This window comes from Paralichthys olivaceus, chromosome 12 (genome assembly GCF_024713975.1).
Source record: "Paralichthys olivaceus isolate ysfri-2021 chromosome 12, ASM2471397v2, whole genome shotgun sequence".
NCBI lineage: Eukaryota > Metazoa > Chordata > Actinopteri > Pleuronectiformes > Paralichthyidae > Paralichthys > Paralichthys olivaceus.
In genome coordinates, this window is record NC_091104.1 from 1152207 (window position 1) to 1171237 (window position 19031).

The following is a 19031-nucleotide window of genomic DNA, read 5'->3' on the forward strand; positions in this document are numbered from 1 at the left end:
AAATATTGAAAAAAAGCAATGGCAGTCATTTTTAAAAGGGGGTCATGAAATGTGACAGTTGTTCAGTAAGTTCTCATGCACAAAGAAGACACAGGCCTCCGCAATGTCTTGCAGGCCTTGTTCTTATTAGAATGGAGTATCACTTGATCTTTGTAGCCGTAATTTCAGGAGGCAACAATTCCTGCTGTGCTTACGTCTTCATGCTCAAGTTCACTTACCGTCAATCAGTCTATCCCAGTTACATGAAGTTAAATGTTAAGTGTTTGGCACTTCTACAGTGGATCATATCTAACATCAATTTATACCAATCTATATGTTTTAATTGAGTCAGGGATTGAAGCATGGCCCTCTTTTCCATTGGAAAAACACATTTTTGTACTTAATGGTTCTCACTGCCTATTACTTATAAGGCCACATGTGTCTGTATGACTGTTCCAGCACGGATCCTTACTTATCTTGCTTCACATTCTCCAATAAGATTCCACCCCCTGCATGCAAATCCCTTGACCTTGCAGGAAAATCTACCTATCCTTCCCCAAAGACCTGATCCGCAACTGGGTTCCCAACAGCCAACAACTGTATCTGGGGATTAATCTTACAACTTACAATAATTGTCATGTTGTGCTAACTGGGTGGTTGTACTTTAGGGGAGTGAATATACTGAATGAATGAGTGAATGAAATACAAGATTGTATTCCTTATCTAATGAACACTGTTTTCTTTTGTTGCTGCCCATAGTTGGTGCACTGAAGATGAACCGGGCTTTGCAAAAGCTCCACCTGACCAACAACTTGTTGAACAGCTACCAGGATGCTCTGCAGCTTGGAGACCTGCTACGCTACAACACCACTTTACAGACTCTGGAGCTCAGCAACAATGCTGTAGCAGATGCTGGTAAAATGCTCTTCTTTGGTACAGAATGATAAGACATTTATTAAAAGTTTGACAATGCAAAAAGTATATGTGAAAATATGTCATATATTAATGTGTAAAGGTCTGGAAGAGCCTTTAGTCTTGTCAAACCTTAGTTCTGCTTTAGTTCTGCTTTATGGAACCTTTGTACCTAGCACTCAACCAATCATGTATGTTTAGTGCTGCAAGCCCCACCCCAAAGGTTGAGGTACTTTCGTAAAAAAAGAAGAATATGTAAAGGTTTCTAGGTCCTGGGGAAAGTTCAGTGTTGTTATAGTGTCGCTCGACATAGAGTGTTTCACATGAATTAATTCCCTTCCCTTGGAACCTACGTGAAAAACAGTCCTGCAGAAGCCTTTTACTCCCTTGACAAAAGTTCCTGGGACTAAAAGTTCCAGGTTGTTTTGGTGGAAACAAGGCTTTGTTGGCAACAGTTCCACCACAAAGATGATCAAAGAAAAGAGATTTCTGTTTTTGTATAATGGTACAGCAGCATCATTTTTCACAGATGAACAGGAACTGCACCCGCAAGAAATGGTTTCATTTAATTCCAGTGTAAACTCAATTTAACAAATGTAAATAATGGACAAAAGAAATACATTTATACAAAATTTAATATAGAAAAGCAATAATAAAAAATCAGGCATAAAACCTGTGTATTGTGCTTGTGGATCAGGAAACTTAACGCCCTAATCCTCCAAACACAGCAGCTGGGAATGACAAGACAGTTTCCCTGGCCTACAGTGCCATGTTGCCAGTAAATAAAATGCTGATACACTGCATAACGGTACTGCCTGTTGTCATCCCCAGGCTCTCTCATATGGCGTAATACCATAATGTTCTCTTGGTACTGCCTGCATGTTTTAAAACTTGGTGGTAGACTCACACAGTTTTCAGGCCAGAGCATTTCCTCTCCAGTAGGGACATACCTATGGACCATTGGTATGTCCCTACAGTTGCCACAAGTACACCATGTTATCACTGGCACTCCACCAAAAGGTGGGTGACTATGCCAATGCTGCTTTATTATCAAGGCATCAAACAGTAACCCTGACCGCTTCTTCACGAGTTGGGTGGTCCTCATCTTGCCCTTCTCATCCTCTCCCTTCACTTCTGTGCAGGTCAGCTGATTAAGTGTTAAAACACGACCGCTGTCTTGCTGTTATTAGACCAAAACAAGTCAAATGAAACACTGTAACTTGCTTGCTAACGTTAGCTAACTAACAGCTACCTAACACTAGTAATTTAGTGCTACCACAATGCGATGACAAGTTTACAACTATGTTTAAATAAGTTAATGTTCTCTTTTTATGCTTTGCAAAACAAGAAGACCAACTGGGTTCAAAGCTAAAATATCAATCTACATACACTCTCGAATCTCACTTGTAACACTAAGGAGAAAATTAAATAGTCAGAATGGCCCTTTACACCTCAGCAGGAAAAGAAGGAGGGATGAGGTAGATGATAAGTTGGACACACCCATGAGCCAAAAAACAGAGGGAAAAATCAAACAAAGGCAGCATGGACGAGAACATGTGAGGAACTGAAGGAAAGAGAAAACAAAAGATAAACTAGTTTCTGGACAGTTGAGCCAGGAACCGGCTGTTTTTTCCCCACAATTATTATTTCATTTGTTTATTGAATGGACAGTTTAGCTTCTAATTTGTTTCCTATTGATTATTTGATATTTTGGTGAATATGAGTTCTTGATGTTTGTTTATTAATCAGACTTCACCGATTTGATTGTTATTTTGATTTGAATAATTAATTGAATATACATGTATTTATTTATTTATTAAGGGAATGAATTGTTTGTGATTTCTGCTCCTTTGATGCCTTCTGTAGCTAAGTTAACAAGTTATCCTGGTTATCTCTCTTATCGTGATACAATTCATTGATAGGTATCACTAATCACAGTGAATTTTAAACAGAAAATGAGTTTTAAGTGGGAGGTACATGGTGTCTTGATAAACTTCTCATCTTACTCTGTTAATGAAAACTCAAACTTTTTTATTAACGGGAACACATTCTGAAATCATTATCATTATATAAAATTTGCACATAATGTCAGCATGTGCAACAAAAATTGTTACTTGTTACTACCTTGATCAGAGTGACCCACTTAATTTACCTGCCAGCAGCCTCGTCACACTGTATGCAAACTTGCACATTCCATCTTAATAATCTCAGTACAGATCCATGTATGTAAAAAGGTTAAGCACATTGCTTGTCATCGTTACTAGAGCGCAATTCATAAATAAAACTGCAATAACACTTCCACCAAACATCTGTTAGCACAGACAAGCAGTTAATTTGAACATGCTCTGCTAATTACTATAATTTAATTATATTTTTATGCAGGTCTGGAGGAACTGTGTGATGGTCTGAGGTGGCAGACAGTAGGTCTGAAGGTCTTATTGCTGAGGAACAACCAGATCACTGCAAAGGGAATGGTGCATCTGGCCAAGACTCTGGTAAGGAACAAATACCAGATGTTAGTTTGTAATAATAGATAGTAATAGAAGTTTCAAAAATGCATAAAAATGATGTGGGCCTTTAACTCTACAGAAAGACCTGATATTTTAAGTCAGTGCTGTGATAGTTAGAACATATACTTCCCTTTCTCTATTTAAAGTAAATACAGACCAGAGCAACACACTCTATTAAGGCTTAAAATGAAGGGTTTGCTGGATCATCAAGCACATCCCTCTCTGGCAGCAAAATTAGCAGGGTCTGATTTTGGGGTGTGTGCGGGGGTGTGAACATGAAATTGGACTTACAGTTACAAGAGTTAGCAGGTGTCTTGCCTTACATACCTGTGGTGAGGGGTGTGATTCACATGTGTGCATTGGAATTCCCCTGCTATCACCACCGCCACACATTGTACATTACTCTGTAATTATAGTTTCCACAGAAACATTCTTTCTGGCACAAGTGAAGGTTGGCTACACACATACATATACTATTGGAGTTATATAGGTTACTGATAACATTATTGCCCCTTGTCTCATCACTGAACAGGAGACCAGTAAGCAGTAGCTGTTTAAGTTTACTCATTCATAAAGATCGTGGAGTGCATGAGGAATTGGAGTGAAATGGCTTTTAGATCTGTGTCACAGAGGGGGGGGGGCTATAGACTTGCGTAAGTTAGTGATTGTGAAGACCATCATCATTTACCCCTGAACCCCTACATGCTATACTTTATGTGTGATTACAAGTAGCAGAAGAAGCGGAATCGCGGGCTGACCAGTGCGGAGACATGCGCTTACTGGTGTGAACAGCCAAGCGGCTGCTTGCACGAGGATTGACGCTTCGTGGGGCTTCCGCCTCCCGTGTGTTCCTGGCATGTGCCTTTGTCGTGGTAATTTTCCTGCTACTAAATTTAGTTTTGGTAGACTGATAATATATGTTTGCTCTACCATGGGCCATTATTAATCCTTCAGTCTCTAAAATACTTGTCACTTGTAAGTCATAGGAAATATTAATTAGTCACAGTCAGTAGGCGATATCGTATCCCCTTCAAAATGACCAAATATCTTCCCCCCGTTGATATCATGCCAATTCTACCATCACCTCTCAGCTAACTCCCCATCCCCTGTGAGAGAAATTGTAGGGTACACAGTTTATTTTAAAAGTTGAAACCAGCATCAACCACATCAAAAAGAAAAGGGGAACAGTGCTCTTTGCCCTTCTCTCCCTCTCTCTCCCACACAAACACACTGACCTGATGGTCACTGGGAGAAATCCTGCCCACAGCTTCAGCAGGCAGGCAGGATTCATCACAAAACAAAATCCAGAAGATATCTCCCAAAGCACCAAATTCACTCTTCGTATTACTGTCCCACAGTTTTGGAACAAAATAGAAGAAAGGAATTTTACAATGAAAATATTAAGAGTATAGAATAAACTCACATGATTCTATTATGAAGTGATCGGAGTAGTCAATCAATCAATTGATCTGAGCCTGTATTTTGGGAGCAAAGTGATCTATTGAGACTGTGGTGGAAATTTCTCTAAATCAAGCACTAGCAGGAGGGTGTTATTTACAGAGGGGAGAGCAGAGTCTGGAATCTTCCATTAATATGTATATATCAAAGTCTCCTTTCCATACCTAACAAATGCAAATGTTATTTGGACTCTAGTTAGACAATTTGTCTCATAACCAGATGTCACATCCATTATCCTTAACTCTCAACAAGAGTAAGGAAAATGTAGCAAAAAATACCCTATTAACAGGAGGAAAAAAACATAGAAACCTTAGAGAGAGCCACATGTGAGGGGTCCCTCTCCCATGGAGGACAGAAGTGCAATAGATACCGGATGCAGATGAACACATCCTAGTAGTACAATTACCTTAACACTAGCTGAGCTAATCTGTTTTCCTCTATCCAGAATTTAGGAAATGAAGAGTGCTGAGCCTCATCCAGGGGACTCCAACTCTGAAAAATGTCCAGCCTCCACAGGTTTCATTGTACACTCCTAATAACATGCATTCCTTCCGCCTGATTGGCAAGATAAACCGCACCTTCCTGTCATGTGAGTGGCGATTGGGGAAGTCAAGGCTAGAAATTAAAGGCCTGCCTCACACACACACACACACACACACGCACACACACACGCACACACACGCCGCCTGTCCCTGGTGTTACCAAAAGAAGGAACAGTTTGATTAAATAATAGATGTGTGTTAAGGAGGGCTGTTCATGTGTGCTGCCAGTCAGTAGGATAAGTAGATGTCCTTGCAGGCCATAATGATTATAATTATACAGTTGCTGGTCGAATTGAATATGATGACGAAGAAAGCTGTTATTAATCTTTCTGCTTGTGTATCCTCTCTGTCCTCCTGGCTGGCTGGCTTGTCTTTTGAAGGACTAAGATGAGGGCTGGGTCTAGGGTCTAATTCCATTTGAGTCAGATTCTACAATTTTAAAATCTGATCATTTTTAAATGTACTTTTTGTATATATTATTTTCATAAAAATTATTCTTCTGATGTCAAGCTCCCATCTCATTTAGTTTGCATGCTTTTGTTGTTGTTTTTTGTTTTGTTTCAAGCCAGTATGTCATGTGTGAAAGCATACTCTGTTTGGTGGATTCACACCCCCCTTAAACTTCTCACTCACCCTCCTGTGGTTTACGTTTGACAGGCTTCAACCATGCTTGACTCTCACACACTCTCAACCACGTAGTCGCGTCTTTAATTGTCTGCTTTTATCCCTTGTGCATAACCATTGGAGAAGCTCTTTCTCCCTCTCCTCCTACCCTCCTTGCCAGAGAAGCTTCTCGCCATGCGTTGGATGTGCCGGTGCCTCTGTGTGCCGCAACTCAGCGAGGGAAAAAAAAAAGGGGGGGGGGGGGGCTGCTCTCAAGTGTGTTTGCGGTGCAAATTAACTCAGAAGAGGATGCTCTCTGGGTCTGTTACTGCTTTCTTGTGGCTTTCTTTCCGCCCCCATGCTCTCTCTCTTCAGAGCAGTGACCAGAGGAGTTTAACAAGGGTGGCGAGGCGAGGGGGCAACCAAGGAGTGGGTGGCACAATCCTCCTCAAGCTGTTGGGCAACACAGGCCCCTTGAGCCCAAGACACCCCCAGCTTTGTGCACCAAAGCTAATCAACCTTGCATGCTAATGTGGCTCTGGAGAGTTGGAAACAGAAGTTCTAAGTTTTTAACATGAGAGGAAACATTTTGAAAATGAATAATGACCGCATGATAATAATGATAATTAAAACTTCTTTCCACACTCAGTAGCACACTGAAAGCAGTGCACGACAGTCGGAAATCGAAAGCAAGGACCTATCATTGGATAAAGTAATTTAAACCAGAACTGATGTACTTTTACATTTTAAATTCCTCAGTTTTTTGTTGATACCAAGTGTCCCTCGATCTTTTCAAAATAGCTTCTGGTCCTAAGTATCAATATGACATGAATCAATATGAAACCAGAATCCATGTTTTGCAGCCTGTGCTGAAGGTCCTGCAGGTCCTGGATTTGGCTGAGAACCTCCTGGGGAACGAGGGCATCCAGGTGATCAGGACGCCTCTCATGGTGAACTGCTCAGTGCTGCAGCTCGGCTTGGCCCAAGCCAACATCACCTGTGAAGGTAAAAAAAATCAACACACTGTATGACTTGTGCATGTAGTAGAATATCTCTGTTTTGATTTGAAATTAGCGCCAAAGATATCATCAAGATGGTATTTTTTTGTATAACTTTGACTTAATACATGATTTACTGTAATTTCTCATTCATTTGATGACAAATTTAGTCAAATATTCAAAATCAAGACATTGACTAAATGAATAAACCCATTCTGTTCTTAAGAATTTGTCTTTGCAACCATATTCAAATTAGTCTTAAATTTAAATACGAGTGATGCATCTTTGGTTAAACATTAACCACTTGTGTCTCTGTGAAGTTTGAACAGAGATAGGGCCACAAGTTGCAATTGTTTCTATCACTGGATAATATGCAACATATATGCACATCAATTCTGCATTGTTTATTCTTTAAAATAAAAATGTTAATATCTGTGCATTACACTGATATATGGGAAAGCCTAAATTCAGACAATTTTAACAGTGCAGTCTACGTAAAATAGGTTACTTAGCTAGGCAGGCCTGGCAGGTACTGTATATGCTCCTCTGATGTGTGTCTGATGTGTTTTCTTGGGTGGAGGTGCTGTGGCATTGGCCGAGTTCCTTGCAGAGAACCGTTACATTCAGCGCCTTGACCTCCGTCAGAACAAGGTGAAGGTTGGGGGCCTAATGGCCTTGTGTCTGTCCCTGAGGATAAACCATTCTCTTGCTTATCTGGATTTGGATGATGCAACCCCAGAGGAGCAGGTAGGTACAGTTCTTGTTTTTCTGTCATTACAGCGCTGATTCCCTTGTTTGGTCTTCAGGCCTTGTGCAGTGGCTCCTCTTTTGGAACAATGGTTTTCGGTAGCCACATCTAGACTTTACTTAGACTACTGATAAAGACAAAAGTAAAAGTGCTTTAGTACTAGAGCTTTTTTGAAACATCATCATGGCAGATTATGTCATCCCACTTTTAGCTTCACACAGATATAAATTCAATGATAGTTTACAAGAAACTGCATTACAGAAATGTTTGCAATGCATGTTTGAAGTTTGCTGTTTTTCCAGTTCATTCTTGTAGTGCTAATCATTTAGATTGGATGGATTGGTAAATAAAGATTTTTTTTTTGCAGAACTTAAATGTAAATAGTGATTTCTGATATCTGACCTGTGTCCTTCCTGGTGGAAAAGTGCAGGCAAGTGGGATCTTGTCATGTTTGTCTGTAGGCAGTCAAATGACTATTGGTGCTTTCTAACAGGCATGTTTCATTTAAATTCCCCCTTTAATCTAAAATTATGGGATATTGGTGACTTGATTTAGACTTACTCAGAGATTTGTCACTTGGAGACACAAGTAAGTAATTTGTGTCTCAGTTCATCAGTGATGCTTGCATTTTTTTCTCTCTCTCTACCTTCCATGGCTACGGAGGCCTGAGGAAAACGATGCCATAACTTTAATACATGCCCCTGCTGGATTCACAAAATAATTACCCACACTTGCCATCTGTTTGTCATGATTTTATCTCTGCTAACGTATTTGCATATTAAAGCATTAATTAAAATCTCCAAGGAACGGGATGCTTATTTTAAAATTAACTCTGAAGGCGATCCGTACACAGCTTCCAAAGTAGTTTTATTTTTGTTTGCAGTGGTTTTCTGTTTGTCTGCTTGTTGTTTACACGATTAAGTCAGATTTTTATGAAATGTCTCCTCTGGCTAAAGTCAAGCGGCAAGATGTGCCAGATTTTGGAGAAGCAGCTTTTAAGAGTCCTGACGTTTCTGTGAATGTGTGTCATTAAAGCTGGGACGTCTTCTTCTTTCTTCTTCCTCAGTTTTTGCTCATGCACCAAAGCCCCCATATTGGTGGCTCTGTTTTCATGCTACTCTAAGCCGTCGAGAGACGTGATTAGCATTTCCACCATTGTTGGGAGTTAGTGTGGCTGGGTATTTTAAGCGAATGGTAATAAGGGAATTTTTAAGCTCTGTCAGGTTTTGGAGTCACACAGCTGGGATTTGTCTTGGTGTGGCATATCCAGGTGGGAGGAGTAACGGTTGTATTATAAAGAAAATCTTTCCATCAGAACACAGCGGGTGGCCAGATCAAGTGTTCTCGCTCAGTCACATTCCCCGGGTCGCCAAGGAATACATGAAAATTTCATTCTTGTAACAGAAAATAAGTGTGGGCATGTATGTGACTGAGTGACAGGGGGGGGTTATGGCAGCACTTTGTGTCTGTATTTGACAGTTGCTGATGTGGAATTTGTGTGTTCATACATGTGCTTTAGTATGTGCGTAGTTTTGCAGCTTTGCAGGGGGCAAATGAAGATGCGCATATTTAAAGGGGGAGAAAAAAAGGTTGCACGAGGGGAGGAAATCTGGGTTCTCTCGTCTTTGTTTACAAGAGTCTGATTTTTCATGTCTGTTGCCACGCTGCCCCATTTGATCACTGGCCTGTTTTCTGTTAATTATTAATTATTTACCCTGTTAAAATATTCATGCACCCTGGCCCTAGTGGGAAGCAGCCTTTTCCAAGGGGCAAGTTGTGTCTGTAGCCACTGCAAGGTGGAGCTGTTTATACATCCTTATCAGGGGACTCTGTCAACCCGGCTAATGAACTAAACTCCTTCTGCCCAACACTCTCTTAATCACGGGTCAGACAAGGGAGGCTGTTTACCTGTTTGATGCTTAAATATTTTTATTTGCTTTTGGTCAGTGGGAGCTTCCTGTCAGCTGTTCTCCAGCACAGGGGTTCAGTGATAACACTGGAGAGTGTCCTCTCTTGAATGTTGCATGTCAGCTGTTATCACTGAGTGATAACTACAGCACTATATGTGTCATCACCCTTATCGGAGGGTAGTTCGACAGGAAGGTGCTTGTTTCAGTGTTCCTGTGGAGGGGGACAGCAGGAGTTGTTGGTCTTTGAGAAAAAGCCAACTTAAGACTTTTTTCTATTTAAGGGTTTAGGATAAAGTTATTTTAACTCAACTGTACTGCATTGTTAAGCCAAGCTTCATATGTATACTGCCTTGCATTTTTGAAATTGTGCTCAATGTGCATGACTTTGATGCCTTACAGCTGTTAGTGGTAATGACAGATAACCTTATATTTTATTTCTCATCAGCTGTGGAGCAAAAGTGTGAAATGCTGTGAACCTAAAAATTAAAAGCAACATAATAATAGAACACCAAAGATTATATTCATTGTAGTAGTTCTCAGGGAATTATGTTTAACCTGTTGTTTATCCCCTTGTATTAAGCTTTTATTGGACACACAGCTTTTCCTATTAATTACGTAGACTGTGGTGGCCCACCGTATTCTAATTTGTCCTGCCACAATTTCATAATGAACCGAAAGGTTTTTTACACATAAGAGAGCTCTAACTTGTGGTGATTGCTCACGCTGTCATGCTACTGTGAACTTATGCTACCATGAACTACTTGCAGGCTCATGTTATGGGTCATGACATTTTCACTGTAGATGCAGACACTAGACGTAGATGCATAGTTTCACCTCATCCAATACAGTTCTTTCTATCTGGCGAGAACTTATCTTTCAATCTTCAGTCAGTGTACCTGACCCTACTCAGAATCTGTTGCACATGAGAGTGACCTTTGTGTGTATGCATGTGCACTCCCGTTGCTGCAATAAATTGAATTAATCATTTGGGAAACGCTGTAAGCATGATGGTTAAAAAGATAAAAGCATAATCTTCATTTTATCCAACAACATTGACAGTTCACACCTCAGTTAAGTTTTTCAGATCCCATTTCAGTGAATGAGGTATGAGTGTTACACAAGAGAAAAGATGCATCGTGTGGTGTGTGGAGAGACTGCTATGTTCTGCACAGGGACCATTTGAAGGAGCAGTGGTCTTATTTTTGGAGCAGTGTGAAACAAAGAGGTCTCTGGGTATGTTTTCGGGCACCCCTCCTGTCATGGTCAGTCCCAGTAGGGTGGCTAGGTGACAGGATGGCCTGACCATGCATGTAGTTGGCACCCAGGTTTCAGCTCACATCATGATGACACTGATGCTCTAGGGAGTAGAGCACATAGACAGACACCAGCAACCAGGCAGAACAATCCTCCAAGTAAGGCCTCAGAGGGCAGTATGGAAAAGCTCGGAGCAGCCAGGGAGACCAGGGCTTACACAGCTACCAGATCAATCAACCACTGGAAACACAACACACAATGCAGCTCACTCTTACCTCTCAGAGATTGTAAAGGAAAGACTGTTGTTGTCTACTATTTAACCAAGTGAATTACTGGAAAACATCTTATTTCTGACCTGACAAAAGAAATTGTACTGGAAGCGTTCTCATTTAACTAAAATGCCACTTGTAAATCCAGAATATGTCCTCTGGTAGTGATTTAAAAACACAAAGAAAATAACCTTCACACAATTAACACACAACCTGAGATTTAGCCAGATGGGAGCTACACTGACCAGACACAAAATAAAAACTGAAAACATTTTCAAAAGTATTCAGATTTTTTTAATGAAAGATTGTTTTCCTGTTTGAAACTTAATGATGAATTTAATCACTGTCATTGTAACTTTCTGTATAATCAGTACTGAACAACTTAAATGGGTGTGATATGGATTTATTTCTTCAATGGAGTCATATGCAGTTAGATAATCACTGGAAAATGTGTTTTTGTATCAGTGTGGGAAAAAAAATTTAATAGGGCAATACAGGCAAAGAGTTTATTTGTGTTTAATCTGGGTTAATTTAACCTTCAAAAATGTACATCGAATTATTTAATTTTGAAATATGGACAAAATTAAAAATACAACCCAGGTCTTTAAACAGAATTTTGACACAGTCCCCCTCTTTGTTGATAATGTACATTTTGCAAATTGATTCAGGAATTTGCAAGTAATCAAATTACAACTAATTATAATAGTAAACTGACGCAGGGGGTTATGTGATTCTGGGGAGTTGGGACCACAGGGCAGTTGCATGTTTTGTAATTTTTGTAATCCAAGCCTACCTCCAGGGTTTATGAAACCACAACATGTCAAGTAAAAGTACAAAGGACAGAACCTCAGTGTTCCCAGTGGAAGTCATAACCAAAGATTTTGATAAACTGCGAGCCATACACACAGGGAGTCAGTCTGGGATGTATTGTTTGAGAATTGTAAAAAAAAAAAATTTAACCGAGTAATTGAAATTGTGTCACTCAGACAGTGTAACGACCTCAGGCACGAAAACTGGTGGACTCAAATGCACGACTCAGACAAGACGTGGATATAACAAAAAGAGGTTTATTCCCAGTCACAAAAGGTGCATAACAAAAGACGCTCACGAAGAGGATAACAAAGTAGCAAAACCAAAACGCTAACAAAACTAAGATAAACAAGAAATACTAAACAAGAATGAAGCTAAATCCTGGCATGGCAAAATCTCTGACTTGAAACGTGGGGACAGAACATGACGAACTGGCACAGGACAAAGGGAGACGAGGACTATTTATACAAGAGGAAGTAGGAAACAGGTGAAACCAATCAGGGGCGGGGAAGACGATCATGAAGGCGGGAAATCACATAAAGGGAGGAAGTCAGGGTCTGAAATGAGAGGGAAAAGGTGAGTACCAAAATAAAACAGGAAGTGCACAACGAGACTAGACATGAGTGAGGTTTAACTTAACACCTAGTGCTGCCAAACACACAAGAACATGAATAAACTTAACATAACTGACGAGACATAACAGACAGTTATCAGAGATCAGAAATGGACCTGACAAACCCAGCTCTACATATTAGTCAACAGTACATTAATATTCAAAGCCATTGAACTCCTGTTGTATCCCCCAACAAAATACAACATTGCGTGTGCAGAGTCGACTTTTCCCCTTGATACCTCTGAAAGGGACAAAGCATGGATGAGTCTCTGATAAAGGGGGGCTGAGGTTGCTGGGAGGGGGCGATCCCCTGTCTCTGCAAACACAACAACAACAACAGCAGCAGCAACAGCAGCAACACACTCCTCGCTGCTCTCCTGATGTATTTTCAGGCAAAAACAGGCATATTTGCCAGCTGTGTAATTTACTGCAGCTCTCATTTGCATATTAAAGCCTTAATTAGCTCCTCTGAGCGTGTGTGTGTGTGCGAGTGAAGGGCTGGGGGGGTGTAGTGTAATCACTTGGACTTGTAGTGAGGGGAGTAAGGGGGGTTCTGGATTGGGACCAGAGGGGAGCGGAGTCACTTCCCTGCCCCGGTTCCCCCTGTGGACTTGCTAGTTCTGATACAGAGTGAGGTGGAGCTCTTTGAACGATAACAGTCGACATGTCTCTGTCATTTTTAATCACTCCCACTCTTTCAAGAGGTGAGACCTGCACGATCACAGGGTTGAGGCAAGTATGTTTTATCCTCTCAATGAGAGGAGGTGAAGGAAAACTGATGATCAGGAGAGGAGGGGGGATCAAGGAAACACTGCTCTGACTACGTCCACTTGAATATGTTTCCATATTTGAAACATCCCCTGTCCAAACCTTTTTTATACACAGTCTATGGCCCAAGACACCTGAAAATGCATGTCGCATTACCATTAATGTACACTGAGCATGTGTGGGTAGCTGAAAACAGGACATCTACTCTCTCGCAAACAGTAACAGCAATGTTGAAAAATTATGTGGGTTTGTTATCTTGGACCGACAACAAGGTAATACTGTTGCTGACAATATAGCTGTTTTCAAACATCAACTTCGGAAGATGTTGGTACATTTGGGTCTGGACCGGCTCCAGAATTTGTCTTTCACACATGAAGAATCTAGCAAGAGGTTCTTTGTCAGACGTGTTCACAACACATTTCCAGAGTGGTTCAGGTAAGGGCAGGCTTAGTAGCAGAGACAGGACGTAATGTATTAAATCCGCTGCGGAGATCACATGTTTTTGTTTGCGGCACATCGACACTGATGTTGGCTCACCAAAAACTCTCTAGACATCTATTTGTCTGTGTCTTCTTGGTGTATGGCACTGCTTTTTCATGCAGAGATATGTGTTTTCTTTTCATATTTTTCAATTTTGCATCTGTTAGAAACATCAACACCCCCACTCACTAGAGGTGAATCCTGCTGAGGATTTCCTGCTGTGTTCTCAAATTGGCTCCTCCAGACTTTCTGTGGACTTTATACTAGGAGACTGGCCGGAGAAATTATGCAGAAAGTGCAGAGTTCAGTGCATGTGTGAAAGAAGCTTTTGCTAAGATGCTAAGAGTTTTGTGATTTTAACATTGTCATCATCTTCATAAGAAGTGACAATTTATAATGTGGTGTCGTGATTAGATATCTGTCTGTATTATATCTATTTTTTTCTCACATCGATTGACTTTACCTTGACTTTAATGCCAGGAACATTTTTCAAATATAGTTTCAGGACTGAAACAAAGGTTCTTCATCAAAACTTTAGACATTTAAGAGCTTTGCTGACACACACCACACAGTGTGATTCAACATTTTTTAAAAGCCACTAGGTTGTTTTATGCAGAGGAGGTTTTTTTCTGTGGTCATAGCCCAGTAAGTCCACATTCCCCATTCAGACATTCAAGGCGCTCGTTTAAACAACTTGGCATAATGACCAAAACACTGAAAGTTCTGCAATTGATATGGGCTTCTTCTGAATAAGAGGGGGGCATATGTATATAAGCCCTGCATAAGTGGGGGTATCGGATCGCATCGCCTTTCAACGGGCATATCGTGAGGTGCCACGCTCAAACAGTCACCCATCAGCTTCTGGCAGCCTCTCATCTGACTACCATGAAGCCCCATATGTGTCTATCTCTCCCGCTCCCTTCATCCACAAGCCACATCCCTTTCACTTTTGAATGGTGGGCTGACTGCAGAAATTGCCTCTGTCCACCATGTGCACTGAATATTTAACTATGAATATAAAACATCTTGGCAATTTCTTGGCAACCACTCTCAAAAGTTAATGCCCCTCTCTCAGCATACACACATAACCTCCCAGTATCCTTTCTTTTTTGCACTCATGAATCGATCATCCCACCCCTGTTTGGAGAGATGGAAGAGCTGAATGATGTTCTCTGGTTGAGCACCACAGTCATTGACTGAAGGCGAAACCCCTGACACTAAAGCTCTGCAGATGATAAGGTGAGATTCCTTGAACAGAGTGCAGGGTTCAGGTGGAGGAGACTGACAGAGTGACGGAAAACGTAATGACTCAGGAGTTCTGCGTTGGCGGTTTGCCTCATTTTGCTTTTCTCTCCATTCAGGGTCTTCCCTTCACCACATTGCCAAACAAGTTTTTTCTCTTCTCTGTAACGGAAACAGGGGAAAACAGTTTTGATGACAGATTGATATTGACACATGATGATGTGCTCTCAATATGTTTTTTCCCAAATCATCAGTAGGAAACAATTTTTTCAAGGAGATTTAAATAGTACATCAGCTGGGTGTGTTACCCCCCCCCCCCCCCCAAATAGAGTCGAACAAGTTTGAGTCCTTGGATTTCACTTAACATACTCAAATATACAAATATAAGAGGCTCTAATGCAGCCACTCACACAGACAGTTCTTTGTTCTGAATTTGATGTTTCATTACAGAAATACAGTAACACCTGGTTTAGCATCCAGGTGACAAACTGTAAGCCTCTACATCAGCCCAGTGTCAATGCACCACCTCTTGTCCTACTGCCCATGCTTACATGTCCCTCATCCTCTATCCTTGCAAACCCCAACCCCCCTTGGCTGGTCCGGGCACCATGGAGGGGAGGTAATTGGATTTGTTGTCACCTCCACTGGCTTGCAGGCCTGTCCTGTCTGCTCAGCTTAGGGATGAAGACATCATTGTGACAGGGACCCTGGGAGAGGATCAGCTGGTGTCCTGGAAGCTACTTATAAAGCTGTGGTCATGCCACAGCCATGCCGCCACGGCTGCAGCCAGCTGTTACCTCTGCCACCTCTCCTCCAGTGCCAGCGCAGCGCCCATTCCACAGCTTAGAAAATATGTGTGTTTGTGTTTGGGGTGGGGGATGCGGAGGTTGACATGGTGAATGAAGAGTGGGCAGCCTTATTAAAGCAGATGCCAGTCCCCCCTTCGTTCTGTTGGTGAGGTCAGAGAGACCCTCTCCAAACCTTCCTCTGTGGTTCCGGGCAATGTTGGCACTAGACACTGGGGTCCTGGCATTCTCCATGACACACTGTGTCGCAAGGCATCTTATTAAAGCACTGACAGGAGAGTAGCCAAAGTCAAGGTCTGTAGTTAAGGCTTGACTGCAGTTGTCCTCTGGTTCACCCCATTGGGGATCAATGACTTACGTCATAATTTGCAGTGTCCTGTAAAATAAATTATTTCTAAACAGTTCAAAAAATATTATTATATGAACTGTTGCTGCTATCATTAATAACACCTTTACATATATAATTATCATTCTTATTATTTTCATTATAACAACTAGTCAGTGAGAGATGAAACATGATGGTTACACAACTGTTGGTCTGTTTCCCTCTATACAATACAAAACAAAAAGTAGCTGGTGAAAAGGAATGTCAAGGCAACAAAAAGTAATCAATGAGTATTTTTCAACAATTGTCATGTCTCTGTGGAATCATGTTTTGTATGGGAAGTGAAGCAGTATCCTATGCCTCCTAAAATATATCTATTCAAAACCCTTCAAAATCCTCTGGGGACTATGACCTTATACAACACATTCGGTGTAATCCTTCCATCAGTAATTTCTAAGTGCCATACAATGGCAACTGAACATGAACTGAATTCTGGTGAAGGATGCTTGACATTTTCCACCACTACAGTTTTTTATTTTGGAACATGAATAGCAAAATTCTTATTTTAAGTGATCCTGCATTTGAAATTCTTTGTACTGGACATCTGACAGCTAATAACAAAAGCTCATATCGTATATGTTTTTTTTTCAAAGTGATCAAGAATGTTTGCAGTGCAGTGGTTTTTAAAATATGCACGGTGTCCATACAGGAATCTTGAAGCAAATGTGGTGCACTTGCTTTTGTTCATGTGAACATATTATTTCTGATATCAAGACGTAAGTTGTGTTGCAAGAAATTCACATTCTCTGTCTTATCTGCTACCTGACTAAACAAGTGAATTATCAGTCTGCTGAAGCAGAAAATACAAAAAAGACAAATATAAACAGTCAATAGGCTGACATTATTTATTTATTTGCTGTATGAATTACTTTTGTCTGTGGATTTAAATGTGATTAATAAAAGAGTGTCTTTCACAAAATAAGGCTACTGTCCGCTTTAGTTATAGCTGTTTTATATGTTATGTTTCAAATATTTTTATTATAAAGGAGTTGAGTCATCATTGATGGCATCCAGAAAAAAGGCCTCACTTTTCTATTTTTTAAAGCAAACAAACATACAACAATGAACAGAAGAAATAGTCTTCACAGTGTAACATAAGCAACAGAAAATTGCATTAATCGAACATGCATATAAATATTTCAGGCTCTTGTCCCAGATATCCTCTGATAACTGTTCACCCAATTCTGATTCCCATTCTGCCTTAATGGTGTTAGTCATGGTCAGGGCTATACTTTGTGTTATATCCATGAATTTCTGGGTGTGATCAAACTTTTGTAAGGATTTTTTCCGGATCCTTTTCTTTTTTTGGAATCAGTGTGATAGTTGCCTCATTCAATGTATTTAAATGCCTACCCAAACATTTTATTTAAGTAGGGAACTAGTAGATTGTTGAATTTTCTATAAAAGTCATTGCTACATGCATCCGGCACTGGGGTTTTGCCATTTTTCAAAGATTTAATTGTTTCTGTTATTTCCCTGCATGTAATCTCTGCTCTGAAGTGGTAGTGGTCAGATTAATTTAAAGTGAGGAGTTTGCATATCCCTTTGTGTTGCCCTCATTTGGGATGTATATAGCCTCTCATAAAACTGCAGGAATCTTTTATACATGTATTTATGAGAGGTTAAGAGTTACCCTGTATTTGATTTAATTCTATGGATTGCGCGTTAATTCTCCAATTTGTGTTGTTGTCTTGCAAGCAGCTTCTCCAGTTTATCACCAAACTCAAAATACTTCTGCTTTTTGAGCATAAATGCTTTACTAATTCTTGCTGAGAGTATTTTATTATGTTATGCCCCACAATTATGTGGCCCTATGGGGGTGAACAATATGTAAACTCACTGACTACCCCTGACACGAATCAACATCAGAAAGCCTTTAAAACATCAGAACCATGGAATTTATTAAAAACAACAAAATACACACAATGTCAAAATCCCAGGCTGAGGACCATTAAAACAAGCAGTCCCCACACTCGAAGCCTCCCTTCTGATCCTGACACAGGAATTTTTAAAGAACCTCAGTCCACTGGCCAGGTGCACCTCATTGATGACTGATCGGTTAATCAGGGTGGAGCCAGAGGAGAGACAAGAGAAAATCAGGGACACAGTAGAGGAACACATACATCCGTAACAATTAAGTTTGTATTTAAGTGTTAAAATCTGCTTAAATTTCTCTATTCTCTGTCCTCCCTGCCAGTTGGATTTGCATTCCTCCATAAATCACACAGATTCATATTATTGATGTTTGTATTGAGAAGCTTAATTGTATTGGAGGGGGTTATACTTTGCATTGATGAACTATCCAGATACTATAATGCACAATTAAAATTGCCCTGATAATGAAATTTGTGTTGGAAATATCTGGTATCAGTCCAATTACCTTCCTGAAAAATGTAGGATCATCCTGATTTAGCCCATAAATAATTAACAATGTAACCTGCCTGGAATGCAATTCTCCTTCCACTAAGACATACTTCCCCTCCTTATCAGCAATGGTGGACTGATGCCTAAAAAGAACTCCTTTGCGGGAGCTACCGCTCTTTTCTAAAACAGAAAGGAAGAGTGATAAACTCCTCCCACCCACCAGACCCATAAAACCACCATATTGTCTAACTCAAAGCTTAGACATGTTACACATAGAACAAGCAGAGAGTGTCCTTCTTCTCACTCATAAAGCTCTCCATAACCAGGCCCCATCCTACTTACCGACCTGCTTCACCACCCTCCATCCCGTCGGCTCCACT

At 40.6% G+C, this 19031-nt stretch overlaps 1 protein-coding gene across 1 annotated transcript in view; it reads left to right on the plus strand.

Annotated features, from left to right (window-relative positions):
* The window catches only part of LOC109639547 (protein phosphatase 1 regulatory subunit 37), a 67603-nt gene that overhangs the window by 26925 nt on the left and 21647 nt on the right, over positions 1 to 19031 (plus strand). Inside the window, exons 8-11 of the mRNA XM_069535698.1 lie at positions 739 to 894; positions 3274 to 3386; positions 6868 to 7009; positions 7583 to 7749. Of these exons, the coding sequence (XP_069391799.1) occupies positions 739 to 894; positions 3274 to 3386; positions 6868 to 7009; positions 7583 to 7749 (578 nt within the window). The remainder of the gene's footprint in view (positions 1 to 738; positions 895 to 3273; positions 3387 to 6867; positions 7010 to 7582; positions 7750 to 19031) is intronic.